The sequence below is a fragment of the Sturnira hondurensis genome, unplaced genomic scaffold (assembly GCF_014824575.4).
Source record: "Sturnira hondurensis isolate 20B ecotype Veracruz unplaced genomic scaffold, ASM1482457v3 Scaffold0006571, whole genome shotgun sequence".
In the NCBI taxonomy this organism is placed as follows: domain Eukaryota; kingdom Metazoa; phylum Chordata; class Mammalia; order Chiroptera; family Phyllostomidae; genus Sturnira; species Sturnira hondurensis.
The window spans coordinates 671,588-686,859 of record NW_028079202.1 but is presented as its reverse complement, the minus strand read 5'-3'; the positions used below and the strand labels follow the sequence as shown (position 1 = coordinate 686,859).

At 39.8% G+C, this 15,272-nt stretch overlaps 1 protein-coding gene across 1 annotated transcript in view; it reads right to left on the bottom strand.

The window, feature by feature from the left end:
* MMP16 (matrix metallopeptidase 16) overlaps window positions 1-11,705 on the bottom strand; it is a 278,762-nt gene extending 267,057 nt beyond the window's left edge. The window contains exon 1 of the mRNA XM_037050191.1: window positions 11,272-11,705. Coding sequence (XP_036906086.1) covers window positions 11,272-11,403 — 132 coding nt within the window. The 5' untranslated portion in view covers window positions 11,404-11,705. The remainder of the gene's footprint in view (window positions 1-11,271) is intronic.
* Between the last annotated feature and the right edge of the window lie 3,567 nt (window positions 11,706-15,272).

Below are 15,272 nucleotides of genomic sequence, written 5' to 3'. Positions count from 1 at the left end.
TTACTGATTATTTCTTACACAGTAACAAGGAAAAATGTTGCAAATGCAAGGGAACGGTAAGAATAATTGGTCTGGTTACACTTCCATCCTTGGGAGAATTAGCACAGACTTCAGGGTGTTAAATTAAAGATTGGCATCCTGTGTGCTGCTATGTGCTTATTGGCTTTTCAATAGGGCTGGACTGCATTTGCCATCCCACATGGATAAGTTCCCTATAGCTCCCTAGCCATTACTTCACAGGAATAAGCAGATTAGTTCTCAAATGAGTGCTCAGGGGTACCTCCCCATATATCTGCAGTGAACTGGCTCTGAGGAACTCTGTCCTCTCATATGCCAACATGTGAAATTCTCACTACCATGGTCTCTTCATCTTCCCAGTTCCATCTCCTTACTCAGGGAGTCTGTCCCACTTAACTTGTGCTCCCAGTATTAATTCTTTCAAGATAAATTGTGACAACCACAGGGCTCTCCTCATTTGTTTCCCATCCCTCAGGGATGACCACTGTTCATCACCTGACATCTAATGACTTGTAATTTTTTTACAAGTCCAGTGACTTGTTTAAATGGTTTTTTTTGTTATTTCAGAGAGGAGCATAAACCATGAGTTGGTTACTTATTTTTGCCCATCATCTTTGACCTCTTTGATCTTAACAACCCTTAAGTTGGGTGTCATTGTCTCTAGACACTGAGGAAATGCTGGAACTTGGTCAATAACTTGGTTCAGTCAAGTTTACTAAACTGTAGTATTATAGCTTGCAAGCATTTCTCCCAAAGCTCTCACACACAGACTTTATGACAACTGCCACTAGAGGAAGTGGGAGATAGCCAAATAGATATTTAACAAAAAGAAATGTCATAAAATAAGCTGGATTCTCACCTTTGTAAGTTGATTTAGAAACAGTCCCCCTTTCAAAAGCTAATGAGTAAACTAAGTGAGTCCTGCAAACTGTCACAGCAAAGACTTTAGGGACTAAAAATGTTTTTACATCCTCGTGTTAACTACCAAGTTGAAGTTTCCATTTGCTCCACAACAAAGACAGTCACCAGACATCAGACCCAAAGTGAAACAGTGAGGTGCCTCACCTAATCCATCTCTGGATTGAGCTGTTGTTGAGAAAGTTATCCTTTATATTATAATTAAAGAAATATACTAACAATAATAAAGTACACATTCCTGCAGCTTCTACCCCATCAATGTGACACATGAAAATATCTAAGTCCAACACCCATAGGACATACACTTGCTTCCCCAACAGCCACAGATCTGGCCCTATGTGTTCCTTTGAATTTTCTACAGTGTTTTTCTCCTTTCATATGGTATTGTAATCAAGACTTCCTAAAGCATTTGAAAATCACATTTAGTGGTCAACTGCAACATGACAAATAGTTAAGGAATGTGGTATTATGATTACTTTAATATTAAATGTAATCTAAGATTATGTCATATTTACTAGCATATGTAATTTAACCTAGGTTGCCAATTTTCCAATAAGGAAAACATCATAAAATTATCTTGGTCAGCACAAAATCAACAGCCCAAGCCCACAGTAGCCTACTTAGTTGTTACCATGCAAGACTGTGCTGTGTAAACCAGTGATGGAGCTGGATCTCACTGTTCTGGAACCTGGATGTTAATTCTCTCACCTGGACTCCTGGGTGAGAGCTGATGCTGTTCAGACTGCCTGAGGCTGATGCTGGACTGCTCCGCATAGGCCTTGGCAACTCCTAACCTCTATGCCTCGGAGTCCTCATTTGTGAGAGTGAAACAACAAGGCTAACTTACAGACTGCAATGACCTGTAAATGAGTTGTATATGAACAAATCACACACATGGAAATTGACAACACTGTTAATCAACAATGTCTCTATTATCAATAAAAAGAGGTAGTCAAAGTCAATACCAAGCACTCCCATTTTCCAGGTTATTTTGACCCTGTCTAATTTAGACAATGAAACCAGTGTATCATTGTTTCTGTACACCAGTTGTCACCAGGAATGGCATACCCTAGCCTGACTTAAAGAGATGGCTTGTCACTGTCTCAGTGCTGGCATTACAAACCTGTGCCACAGGAAAATCATAAATATCACAAATCCACTTATAATTAGTCAAAAGCAGGCAGAGGCTGCTGAGGTAATGTTCTTGTATCACCCATGAAGCCAGTGCTCCCCATCAATCCATCCTCAGACAGAGCTTGACTGAGTTTTATGAATTGAGCTGTTGCAACATTAAAGTACTCAGCCTTCCACATGAGTGTTATCTGTACCTGAGAGGGGTTTTTGTAAGTTTGTGCTCAATTTCGACCAAATCATTGTACACACATTGGATTCCAGAAGTACTCTGAGTACACTCTACTTTATTCACAATGAAAGAGGGGCTGGAAATGTGGCTTCTCATGAAATGTCCCCCATTTTCCAAGACTGATATCTATGATAGAACTGAAACATGAAGTCCCTCTAGACCCCACAGGAAGAAGCAGGCAGGACCATGAGTGTGGAACTACTGAAGATGGGATGAGTGCGTGGACATCAGACCCTATTTCAGATGCAAGTTTCCAATTCCTAGAGGCCTTAGGAAACTATTAACACATGGTATAAATTCAACTGTGGAAAGTTCTCTTGGAAAAAGTGCCCCCAAGTCAGTGACATGACTTGGGCTCTGAACACCAGCAGCATGCCACTGACATCACCTCAAGTGCATGCAACTGGAGAACATTAGATTAAATGCAACAAAGTACCCAGCTGCCTTATAAAAGGGACTGTGCTTGCCCTTTTACTGAAACACAAGTAAACCAATGTGAAGTCCTATTCCCTGATGAGGTCATTGGGGTTTGCTTGGTCACCTGAATACATCACTCAAAGGACCATCACTCCTGAGATTCTGTGTCTGCAGAAACATGGCTTACATCACTTCTCTATATTTCAGTTAACTGACCAGATTAAAAACACTGAAAATATGAATGATGCTTGTCAGCCAATAATAATATCTTAATGTTGGCAATCCCCAATGAATTAGTAATGGCCTTTTTTTTTTATCCTGCTGCCATCCATCGGAGACATATAATAATCTGCAAGGTTCCCATTAAAGAAAAAAAACACTGTTTCACATGTCTGTGGCTCATTCCTTACATATTTTTAAAAAGAGAAATGGGTAAAACCTTTATTTTAAAATCCACTTTGTTGAAAATATTTATTCAATAAGGTTTTACTGTAAACATGAAGAAATAAAATAACTTTAGTCTCAAGAGCCTTGAAAATGGGATGTTTGCTCTATATAGTCTAAGAGGTATGATCAAATTAAATTAATCTTACCTTTAATAAACCATAAGACTACAATTATTTTATCAGTTATTTTATTTAAAATAAGTATAAAAGAATCACTCTGGTTACTGTAGTGTATAGTTGCTGACGTATTCTGCATCTAAAATGAGGCACATGGCAAGCAGTCCTCAGTGAGTCTTTGTCATACTGTCACCCAGGCAGTATGCTCCCACCTTCCGCCAAAAGTGTTAATTTCCTCTCAGTTCATTGAAACATGCAATCACTGCTATCTAGTGTCTCTCAAAAACACAGCTCACATCTTAAATCATAAACTATGCTTTCACTGATTTCCTTGAAGACTTCGATTGACCCCAGTCTCCTTGATATGAAACCAAGTCCTTCCAGTCCACTGGTGATGGTGGACAGATTAACAGTGCCCCTTAACCTCCCTTTATATACTACACCTCAGGTCACTTAATAGAAGGTAGCATCACTCTGACTTTCTTGGCTTAGTTCCTGGTATGGGGCTCCTGGAGACAGTCCACAGATCCAGACCCCAGGATGCCCATGCCAAATGGTCATGGTGAGACATGAACAAAGAACATCCTTTCAGAGCCCCAAATGACAGGGAGCAACCATCACGTGTGGTTTCATGAATAACTGCAAAATCTATAAATAACTTTCCCAATAAAGAGAAAAAGAAGGCAAAAATTAAATGTTACACATATTGTTATTTAGTATTTTATCTTTGTAGCATGAAATATTTTGCTGTTCACATCAGCTGCATAATTTTAAAACATATGCAATTTGATTTTTTTTACATTCAAAGTCAAATGTGTTGTTAAGAATAGAAATAACCTTCAAAGAGCCATGTGCCAAAATTATTTTCTACATGGGCAACAAGGACATACAGTATAATTCATTTCACTTTAAAGTATATCTATATTTTCAATGATAGATAAATAGATTTGCATTTCAAGACCCTCCCCACACCCCCCCAAAAAAAATCTGGTTTTGGTCTTATTCCAACTTGCATTTTTTATGATTGAAATTCCACTTATAAATTATATATATATATATATATATATATATATATATATATATATATATATATATTTAAATCAACCCATGTTTTTAACATAAAATTTTTAAAGTTTTTTTTACCTTGGCAAAAAGTTGATTTTAAAATTACATATAATTTGCTATCAATGTTTTTACTATCAGAAGAAGGCTAGCATTATTTCCAAAATTGAGCACCCTGCGTCACTAACGATGATGATGACAAACCTTAGCTGGAAGCCACACGTTTTGTATTTCACTACGTGCATTTCAGAAAAATATATGAACACTCCACCTTTGTGATCCAGTTGACTCAAAATTTATAGGATGCCCAGATGGCTCAACTGTGCTAACCAGTTGGTTCAAGTATAGTCCCATACACCAAAAGTTTGTGGGTTCGATTCCCAGTCAGGGCACACACCTAGGCTCTGTGGGTTCAAATTTTGTTTGGAACATGTACAGAAGGTAACCAATTAATGTTTATCTCTCATATCAATTTCTCTCTCTCCTTCTATCTGTCTATCCATCTCTCACTCCCCTCTCCTTCCTGCCCTCTCTTACTCTTTCTCTATAAATCAATAAACATATCCTTGAGTGAGGATTTAAAAAGTTACAGAATAAATGAGTGAATTTTCTCCCTTTCACTACACAAATTAAAGCCTAGAGGCTAAATAGAGTAGATTTTCAAAATTGGAAATAGCTCTCATGACAGTTTAGTTGAATTCTCACTTTTGCAGGTAAAAGCATTGAAGAAATGACTTACCCAGGATCAAGATTATGTTAGTGCAGAACTGAAGTTAAAGCCCACTTGTCTTGTCCTGTGTCCTGGGATCATCACTCTACACTGCCAGTTATCTTCTATCCATCATGGTACATGGACAAGAGCATTGCTTTTTTCAAAATAATTCATTGTCATTGCAGAAAAAATCTTTAACATCTTTTTTGCCCATCCCTCTCCTTCTTCTATCAATTAAAAATTAAGTGACTTTTATGCTCTGAATTTGGGATATAATCCAGAGCTGGCTTAAGTTATATATGGAATCTTACTCTGTGGATTGGAGGTGGGTAAGCCTCGAGCCAATGAAAAAAACACAGGCCATCAAATCATAAAGACCTATTTATCTTTTATGGTCTTAGGAAAGATGAGCAGATTCAGCAAACTCAGTCTTGCAAAAGAAGGTGTGAGCTAAACTTGAAATTCTATGATAGTAACAGATGACAAAACAAAATGTAAAAATCATATTGCTGAACTAAACTGTCTAGGAAAAAACCCATGAGAAGAAAATGAACTGGTGTTGGCTTGGTTGACTTTCAGTATATTACACTTTACAAAAAATAAAAAGGCATTAAAATAAAATCTTCTTAGGCCAGCTGATATGTCCTAACTTTTATGTAATTAGATGATATCATGCGAGTTACTTTTTAAATCAGCATTTATTTTTTTACTAATGATAATGACATCTTGTTCTGGTCAAGTGGCTCCATTGGTTGGAGCATCTTCTTGTACACCAAAAGGTTACAGGTTAGATCATTGGCTGGGGCATGTACAAGAAGCAACCAATCAATGTTTCTCACATTGATGTCTGTCTGTGTATGTGTGTGTGTCTCTCCCTCTCTTTCTAAAATCAGTAATTATATACTCAGGTGAGTTTAAAATATATTTACAAATAATAAAATTTTTAAAATAAAAATATTGAGATTTTAACTATGCAAGTACATGTTTTTATCTATAAATAATCATTTTCTTTGTATCTTTCTATGTATCTCTCTATACATCTATCTATCCATCCATCCATCTATCTAATGTGATATACATTTCATTTAATCATCAAAATAACTTTATGAGACAGATACTGTAAGGATCCTCAATTTACAAATTTGTAGAATAAGGCTTGCATAGATTAATTAACTTTTTTGTTGTTAACTTAATACTTTGCTTGCTAATTAAAGGGCTGAGATTAAAATTCAGGCATTCTGCTGTTCTTAATCCCTATACTACTCCACAATAAGAAATGTAATGTATATGATTGCATTCACTGATATTTAAAATAAATCGTGATGGAAAGTAACAAAAAATGACTTTCTCAGTTTGAAATACATGCTGAAGGATAAGGAAGTTCCTGAAGGATCATGAAAACATATTTCTCTTCTAACACTGAGTAAATTTAACCAATTGATTCAAATGGCCAATGGCTTTTATTTTGGTCCCCAAGTAATTGCAGTTGGTTATTTACCAAGTATTCTGAATGGGTACACTTAAAGTAGGCAGTAAAATAAATTTGCATGAAGTAATTGGTGAAACCAACTTCAGAGAAAAGAACCATACCACTGAACGAGTGCATTAAAACTTTCTAGTTAATAATCCTAAAATAATATGAATAAGAAAAAATTTAAACTTTAGGTCTGTTGCTTTTAATCTGGCTCCAGACATGAAAAAGAACAGTAAAAAAAAGGGAAGGACAAAAAAAATAAGAAAAGAAAATGAAAGAAAAGAAAAGGGGAGATAAGAGGAGATTAGGGGAGGAGAGGAGAAGGGAGATAGAAAAGCCCATGCTAGTGTGGCACAGTTGGTTGGGCATTGTCCCACAAACTGAAAATTTGAGGATTCAAATTCCAGTCACGGCAGGTGCCTGTCCTGCGCGTTTGGTCCCTGGTTGGGGCACATACAAAAAGCAAACAATCAATGTTTCTCTCTCATATCAATGTTTCTCTCCCACTCTCTTTCCCTCCCTTCCCCTAGCTCTAAAGTCAATTTAAAAAAATTTAAAAACAGTGTTGTTGAAGCCAACTCTGCCCTTCCATGACAGGGAGAGGAGACTAACAGAAAACCCAGCTGTATAATAGGTTGAGCTTGGTAGGCTCTTCTTTATGAATTTCTCATGGGAATAAGAAGACAACCTGCCTCTCTGTCATCTGTTTGCCTGCACAGGCTTCACAAATAACCTGAGTCTGGGCATCCTGACCAGGCCCTAAACAGCCAAAAGGTTTAGGAGGATCATACAGGAAAAGCTGGGAACTGAAGACCACGGAGCCTCCTGATCTCCTGATCAACATCCTAGGCTCTATGTGCACCTGAACACATACTGTGGGTGACTAGAAAAGCTTGGGGTCTGGCAGCACATTGAAACCTTTATGAATCACTCACACAGACCCTGTCATTGACCAGCATAATCACTCATACAGCCCATATCATTGACCAGGATATAGTCACAGTGTCCCTCACTTAAGGAGGCTAACCAGATCCTGGGGAAACCATGCTTCCATGAATAAATGAAATAATGTTGATCACAGGCATGAGGAGGAAACAAATATGAAAAAAGTGGCCTCAACATATGATATTTTAGAATCTGCAAAATACAAATTTTTCTCTCTGGAGTGTTTCACTGTCAAATATACATGCAGCACACAGCTACTCCAGCAAACACTGAACTTTTAAATAGTTTCAGATGAACTAAACAAAAATAAATAAATATATATTTATATATATTAGTAAATATATATAAATAAAAATGAAAACTTAGAACACAGTGCTTGTCATAAAATATTATTTTGAACTCCAGAATCTCACTTCTTTCTTTAATTAAAAACCAAAAAATCATTTTTCCTTTATTAAGATTTTGGTCCAAAAAGTAACCATCTTCTTATGCTTTGATAAGTGCATCATTCAGATAATTGTGTTCTTATTTTACCATTAAATTAACTTAAATAACTTTTCTCACTAGAAATGTGTACTGTTGTTTAAAAAAAGATAAAAACATGGTTCATTTATTTAACATTTGATAACTTATCAGAGTTAAAGCTGAAAGTTATTACTATCATGAACTACAGTTTCAAATTTCACCACAAAAAATGTTTGCAGTATACAAGAAAGAAAGAGGAAAGCAAGCTAGCCAGCCAGCCCAGGATTGTAAAAATTGTAACAAGAAAGTTATTTTGCAGACAAAATGATTTTTAGAGCTTCAAACATGATTCTTTTCCAACACACTATCCTCCCCAACCAATGAGCAGCTGTGACACAAGTATTGTCCAATGACAGCAGCCTGCCTTGCAGTCACTACCAACAATGTTCTCCTGTGTACCAACTAATTCTTACACATGAAAGGCCCACTCCTTGACATACAAAACCCTTTAAACAGATGTGCACTGAAAATACGACATTCCCAAGGGCCTGCCTGTAATATTTGAAGTAGATGCAAACTCCATCTCTTGCAGAGTATGACCCTTCCTCAGTTGTGCATATTCTTTTTGCTTCTTAAAAACAAAAACAAACAAACAAAATAACAAAATGCACTCTCTCTCTGTAACAGGTTTTCATCTGCATATTAAAAATATCTTCTATTCTGGAGATGGACAATTCTGAACATTTGTACTTTAAAAATTTAGACAGAAAGGGTTAACATGAATATTTCTACCCAATTCCTGACCTCCAGGAGAACAGTTTTTTAAATATTAAATTACAGAGATAAAAAGGATAGGGATCCCATCAATTGTGAAGTTGGGTGAGAAATAGAGCCTTGTAATCTCTGTGGTCATCAGAAAAAGCACCTCTCAGAGCTGCCTTCCAACTATAACAACTTATCATGCTTGCTACAAGAAAATTACAATCATATGAGCTTCATGCATGATTGTTACCATAACTGTTTATTATTTTAAGACTGTCCTTGACAATCAATCAAATGAAACACTGCCAGTGTAGGCCTTGCAACCACGAACAAGAAACACAACCTAAGTGCTTTTTCTGAAGAAAATGTAATGGCCTATGTTTTCAATTTGTGTTTCCTACCAAAAAGAAGCATCTAATAAAAGTGAATTGTACAGAAATTCATGTCAGAGAATATTCTGTCATCCCACATTCTTTACAGTATGGTGAATTAACCAAAAGTTGCACTTATAATTAGAAAAAAGAAAGGCTGCCATCATATATCAGGGAGTATATTAACCCAAATAAGGATATGCTCATGTGTTTTAAAGAAAACTGGTTAAGAGAAATACACTGAATCATAATCTACTCTAAAATCTCCATTAGAAAAGCTTTTTAAGGTGTCAGATGACACAGACCTCATTTTTCATAACCTTCACATTGTATAATAAATATGCATGAAATAACTTAAATGCTCTAAAATTGGGAAAAAGCTAATTGTTCTATAAACCATTTTTCACATATATCTTTAAAAAAGGAAACTATCGTGAAAATTTAAAATTAAAATTCCGGGGGTAAAATCATAACTTTTTCTTACATAATAATATCTGATTGAATTAAGTGATTCAAACTATGAAAGAATATAATCAAATGTATATTCAGCCCCAAAACATTAATGCTACCCCAAGGATGTCTAGAAAACAATCTAAGCCTTTTCCAAGCAGGCAGGCCTCCCAGGCCACAGCAAGCAAGAGAAAACCTAGCACTTCCTTGTGCCCACTTCATCCCCATCACCACCAGCACTGTCTGTTTATAACACTATAAATGACAACCTGCCACTTTCACCCTGCAGTCTACAAAGTAATTATGTCTTCATTTCAACATTGCATTATCTCTTGACTTAAGTATTAGATACAAACATTCATCTATGGCGTGTAATGTAATTCCACAAGTTTAAATTTGCTATCAAGAATAGTGTGGACATTCATCCCCTTTCCATCTCTCTTCCTATCCAGAAAAATAAAGTTGCATTTTTGAAAGGCTTAAACAACTGTGGTTTTCAAATGGGGGTTTCTGCTTAATATAATCATTCTTAACATCTGTTAATTTCTTTAAGTCATTCCATTATGGTTGTTACTTTTTCAAATACTTAGTTTCTCTACCAACCCACACTAAGTAATATGGTGCCCTGAAAATTATTTCTGTAAACACGGAGAAATAATATCAGCATGTGCCTTTTCACATGGCACTTAGGCACACTTCATATGTAAATATGTTCCATGAAGTGAAGTCTGTTCACATACTGCAACAGGTCCTGCAATTTTTCAACCACACTCCCAACAAAATGACAGTGAGCTTTGAAGGATCAACAATTCAAGATTAAAAAAAAAAATCAACGATTCTTCAGACTTACTCCTAATTTTACTGAGATGTCAGAAGACAGAGACCTAACGAAAAGGACTATTTTGTTTACAAGACCCTCTTCCTGCCTTCTCCACGGTGTGTGATAACCGTGGGTCAGAGCCCAAAAGGACGCAGATTCCTCACTAGCTTTGGTGCAGAGTTGACAGCAGGGTCACTTCTGCAGAGGTCTGGCAAGTCCTTACCCCTAAGTTCCCTTCCACTTTGTGTCTGTTTCCAAAGCTATCAAAGCAAAGCCATTGACCATCTAAAACCTCCCTGTTTTGCCACGATAGTGTGAAATCAAATTAAAAACACACCTGAGAACTATTACATTGGGCTACCTTGATATTTGAGGAGGGGGAGGGGAGGGTGACACTTAACAAGAGCTGATTCCACGTACTTTGCGTCCCCAGCTCCTGTTCCCCTGCATTTACTTAGGTCTAAATAAGAAAAAGACTGGTCAAGTGCTGGGTCATAAAGCAGTGGGAGATCAAACACAGCAAGTATCAACCCCCCCCCCCCGCCCCCGCGCCTTCCAGATTCTGATTTTAACCTCCTTTGTTAGGCACTGAATTGGAGGAAGGTTCCCGGAACAATGCCCCACGCAGCAGGGGTTCTAGACAGCCAGTCTTGGGTCCTAATTTCACCCTAGCCCTGAGCCCTACGCCAGCCTCTCTCGGTGGCAGGGGGATGCACCGCTGTGGCCCAGCACGAAGCATCCTTTGTGCCGCGGCAATAACGGACTTGGTCTAGTCTGCGCACATCCATGAATGAGATGGAGAAATACAACTCCATCTGGCTGGAAAAGACACCATGCAGACCACGGCTGCTCTGGGCAGCCCGGTCCCGGGAGAATCAAGCGTGTCTGAGGTGGCCCAGCCAGGGGAAGACCGCCAGCGTGGTACCCTTACCTCCACATTGAAATACTGCTCCGTTCCGCAGAGGGCAGCACATAAAATCCAAACCAATGTTTGCAAAAATATCGTCCCCGGGTGATGCACGAAATCCAGCCGTCTTCCAGAGCAAAAGGAGAGTAGGATCATAGTGGACTGAGCTCCAGTGGACTCAAGAGTTCCCTGCGCCGTCCCCCCCTCCTGCTTCCTTTCCAAAGTCCTGATGGGAAGGAGCCCACAGGTCACCACTGCCCAGGGTCTGGGCCGCGCTCCGCATCCAGAGCAACGCAGTCAGGTCAGGGGAGGTCCGCGGTCACTGTGGTCGCTCAGTACCGGTCCGACCCAGTTTAGCCTCCCGCCCTTGAGTCTGCCCAGTGTGCAGTCCACTCTGCCACCTCTGGCTGGGCTCCTGCAGAAGGGTTGCATAGGCTCACGTCCCTCCCGAATGTTCATCCGAGATCTACGTAACTCCTCCTTCCTGCCTCCCTCCCGGTCCTCCAGCGCCAGGCCTGGGCGGGGACGCGCGCGCGCACATACAAACCTGCTCTGGCTCACACAAACATATCTATCTGCACGCACATACATCTGCACACGCATACACAAGCACACAGTCTGCACACAGCCAGGCATATTCACACACACACGTACGTGCCTACACATCTGCGAGCGCAGACGCCCTCACATCTGCACAGCAGTACACACAACAGCCAGGGGTATGTGCTTCTGGGAAGAGGCTGGGATAAGAGCCTCCATTGCACCGTGCCCTGGAGGCGACAGGGGGCCTGGATGGCTAGAAGTCTTCAACAGAATCCCCACCTCTACACCCAGCAGACAAGCTGGTCACCTTGCCCAGACTGCGGAGCCCTTAGAAGCCATGCTCACACCCTGCCGGGTAATCCGAGTGTGAGGGGGAGAGGCCTTGCCTAGTCCTGGAGGTGACCCTGTCCCCCACCCAACGGCCAGAAGATAGGAGCCCTGGGCATGAGGAAACCCAAGGCGGGGTCGTGGGTGGCCAAGAGTGGGGGAGCCAGAGATGCAAGTCCTGGCATTCAAGCTCTGTTGGGGTGCACAGACATAGCCTGTGACTTTTCTCTCCCAAATTCTCCTCTATATTGCCGTGCAACGCCTCACCCTACCCCCGAAATCAGGGAATGAGCACAGGGTTTGGGGCTAAAATCTAGTGGAATACAGAGGCTGGGAGAAAATGCTCACTTTCAAATGCTACAATCTGGTGAACACACCTGCGCCTTAGGACATAGGAACGGTGGTTCTAGGTGTTAGCGAGCTGGAGAGGGGGTCCCTGGGCTGGCTGGGAGGGAGGAGGGTGCTGCCGGAACTAAGGTGCAGGCAGACTGGGGCTGCGATAGTTGCGGGGGGAGGAGGTTGCCGCTGAGGGTGGAACTACAGGAGTTGGTGGAAAGGTGCTGCTGTGACAGGGAATTCATGGGCTGCCAAGAGGCCTGTGACCGCAGCAGTAACAGGCTGTGGGTGGGGACAGCACCCATCAGCACTTGGCAGATAAGAGTTTGGCTGGAGGATCGATGGGGTAAGGTCAGCTGTAGGCATGTATTTGGGGGCAGGCCAGCAAGTGTGTTTCTCCGTGGAATCAGCAGAAGGGAAGCAGAGCTCATTGGAACTAAGTGTAGGCACAATGGGGGATAAAGAGGGCTCCAGGTATGACAGGGACATAGGTGTGTCACAACGGATACTGGTAAAGCAGATCTAGGACTGCAAGAGGGCATGTTTGATGAGCAGGTTAAAAACGTTGAAAAACACTGCTAGAGATTCCATCATAAGGTAAGAAGTTCTATCCTAAAGAGAAACACAAAACAAGCTGAGGAATGGGACTTTGCAGCTAAGGCTTTATAAACTGTAGGAAACATGATGCCCCCAAATTTGGCCAAGTTTCTAGGAGAGCCTTTCCTGCCAATCTGATCTGTGCACAGCAGATTCTACCTGCAAAAGAAATGTGGACCCTTAATAAGAAATACCTTACGTATATCAGCATATTAAAATTCATAGAACATCTTTTTTTTTAATTTAAAAAGCCCTGGCTTGTGTGGCTCAGTGGATTGAGTGCCAGCATGCAAAGCAAGGGGTCACTGGTTTCATTCCCAGTCAGGGCATATGCCTAGGTTACAGGCCAGGTACCCAGTAGGGGGCACACAAGGGCAACCATGCGTGTTTGATGTTTCCCTCCCTCTCTGTCTCCCTCCCTTCCCCTCTAAAAATGAATAAAAAATCTTTTAAAATGTTTTTTTAATTCACAGCATATTCCCACACACTATATATAACTCCTTTAATTCTCACAATATCCATGTTTTTTTTTGTTTGTTTGTTTCACAGATGGAGAAAATGATGGTCATAGAAGATAACTTTCAGCAAATGATTCATGGGGCAGGACTGAGACCCGAATTTTCGGACTCCTATATCAGTCAGTACATTCCCACTACACTCCAGTGATTTTTCCATATAGAAATTCATTTCTGCTGTGAAGTTGGCAACATATAGCTTGAAACTTACATAAAAGAAACAATTAGAAGGCAACACAGAGAGTAAGGCCTTTATACAGAAGTTACACGGTGTCCTGTGTATATAAAGTAACAAAATGTGGGTGGAACATTTTTCAATAAATCAAGTGTAAAATGAGAGAGGGAAGAAATGCAAAAAGGTATGTACATTTACCTAGCAAAGTGCACAATTAAGAAAGAAACAGAAAATTTATGTATGTTGTTTCTAGCAAAGTGCAAAAAAAGAGAGGGAAGAGGTACAGAAAAAAGTTTACACTCTTTTCCTAACTAACCCTTGAGACAGTATGGAAAAACGGGGAATAAAACAACTTCACATGAGTTGTATATGAGGAAACAGTTCTGAAAGCTGCATTATTTGCTAAATAAGACAGAATATTAGGAGACCTGATCAGGAAGTGAATTCAAAATGAAAGCTTCAAGGCCATCAGTAAGGAGGGTTTTCTCAGTGTAAGCAACCTGTTCATCAAGGAGAACACCTCAAACTTCAGCTCAGAACAGTGCATGCATTAATAGTGTTTGTGAAGTACATGATATGAGGAGGAGCTTGCAATGAAATATTAAGTTCATATTTGATCAAACAAGTGACAAGAATTGCTATACCACTTTAAATAAGAGTAAGTATTCAGGGAAGGTTATCTTCAAAATTATGCATAGGATTGGCCGCAGGGAAAGACTGAGTACAGAAAACAGTTAAAACAAGGTTGTAGTCCTGCTGTGATCTGTTAGGGTCTAGTGGTGAGGTCCTTGGGGATCCATGCTTCCAAGGTGCCACATTAAGGGAAATGAAAATAGGGAATCCTAAATTCAAAAGGTAATCTCAAATTAGTGATTAGTAATAATGGTAATTTTTCACAGAATTATTGCATTCATTCATGGGCATTCAGTGAGCAATGAATGAATGTCAAGGTTCTAGAAATACTAACAGAAATAAAATACTGAGACAGACATATACAGTGTTGTAAGAACTCAGGTAATTACATGTGAAAGATGCGAACAAAGAGAGGAAGAAGTAGTTGATGCTCCCCAAGGCCCTTGGAGAAAACATCACAAATTAGTGGTTTGCAGAGGGTATCTTCAAGAAAGTATGAATCTACCCAGCAGATCAGAAAAGGAAGGTTATTTCAGATCTTTATGCAATGGAGGAGTAAACATACCAGCTGTACCTGAACTAACACAAATGCTTTGTCAAGGATGAAGGTAAAGGTGTGTAAAGCCATGTCAAGGTCACAGTTTGCACATATGTGTAGAATCAGAGCAGAGACTCATGTGCCTCTTTAGGCCTTAGACTTGACCCTAAAGGAATTCCTGGGAAATTATTGAATCTTCACTACCTTTGTTGTGTATTTGCCACCTCTGGAAAGAGCCATCTTCTAGAAGTTCTTACACGTTTTACCCCCTATATGGACTCAGTTGGGTGCCTGTACAAAGGTAATCACTAGCTTTGTCATCTTATTTCTCATCTCTTAGGCTTATCTTTTAAGGGGAAAA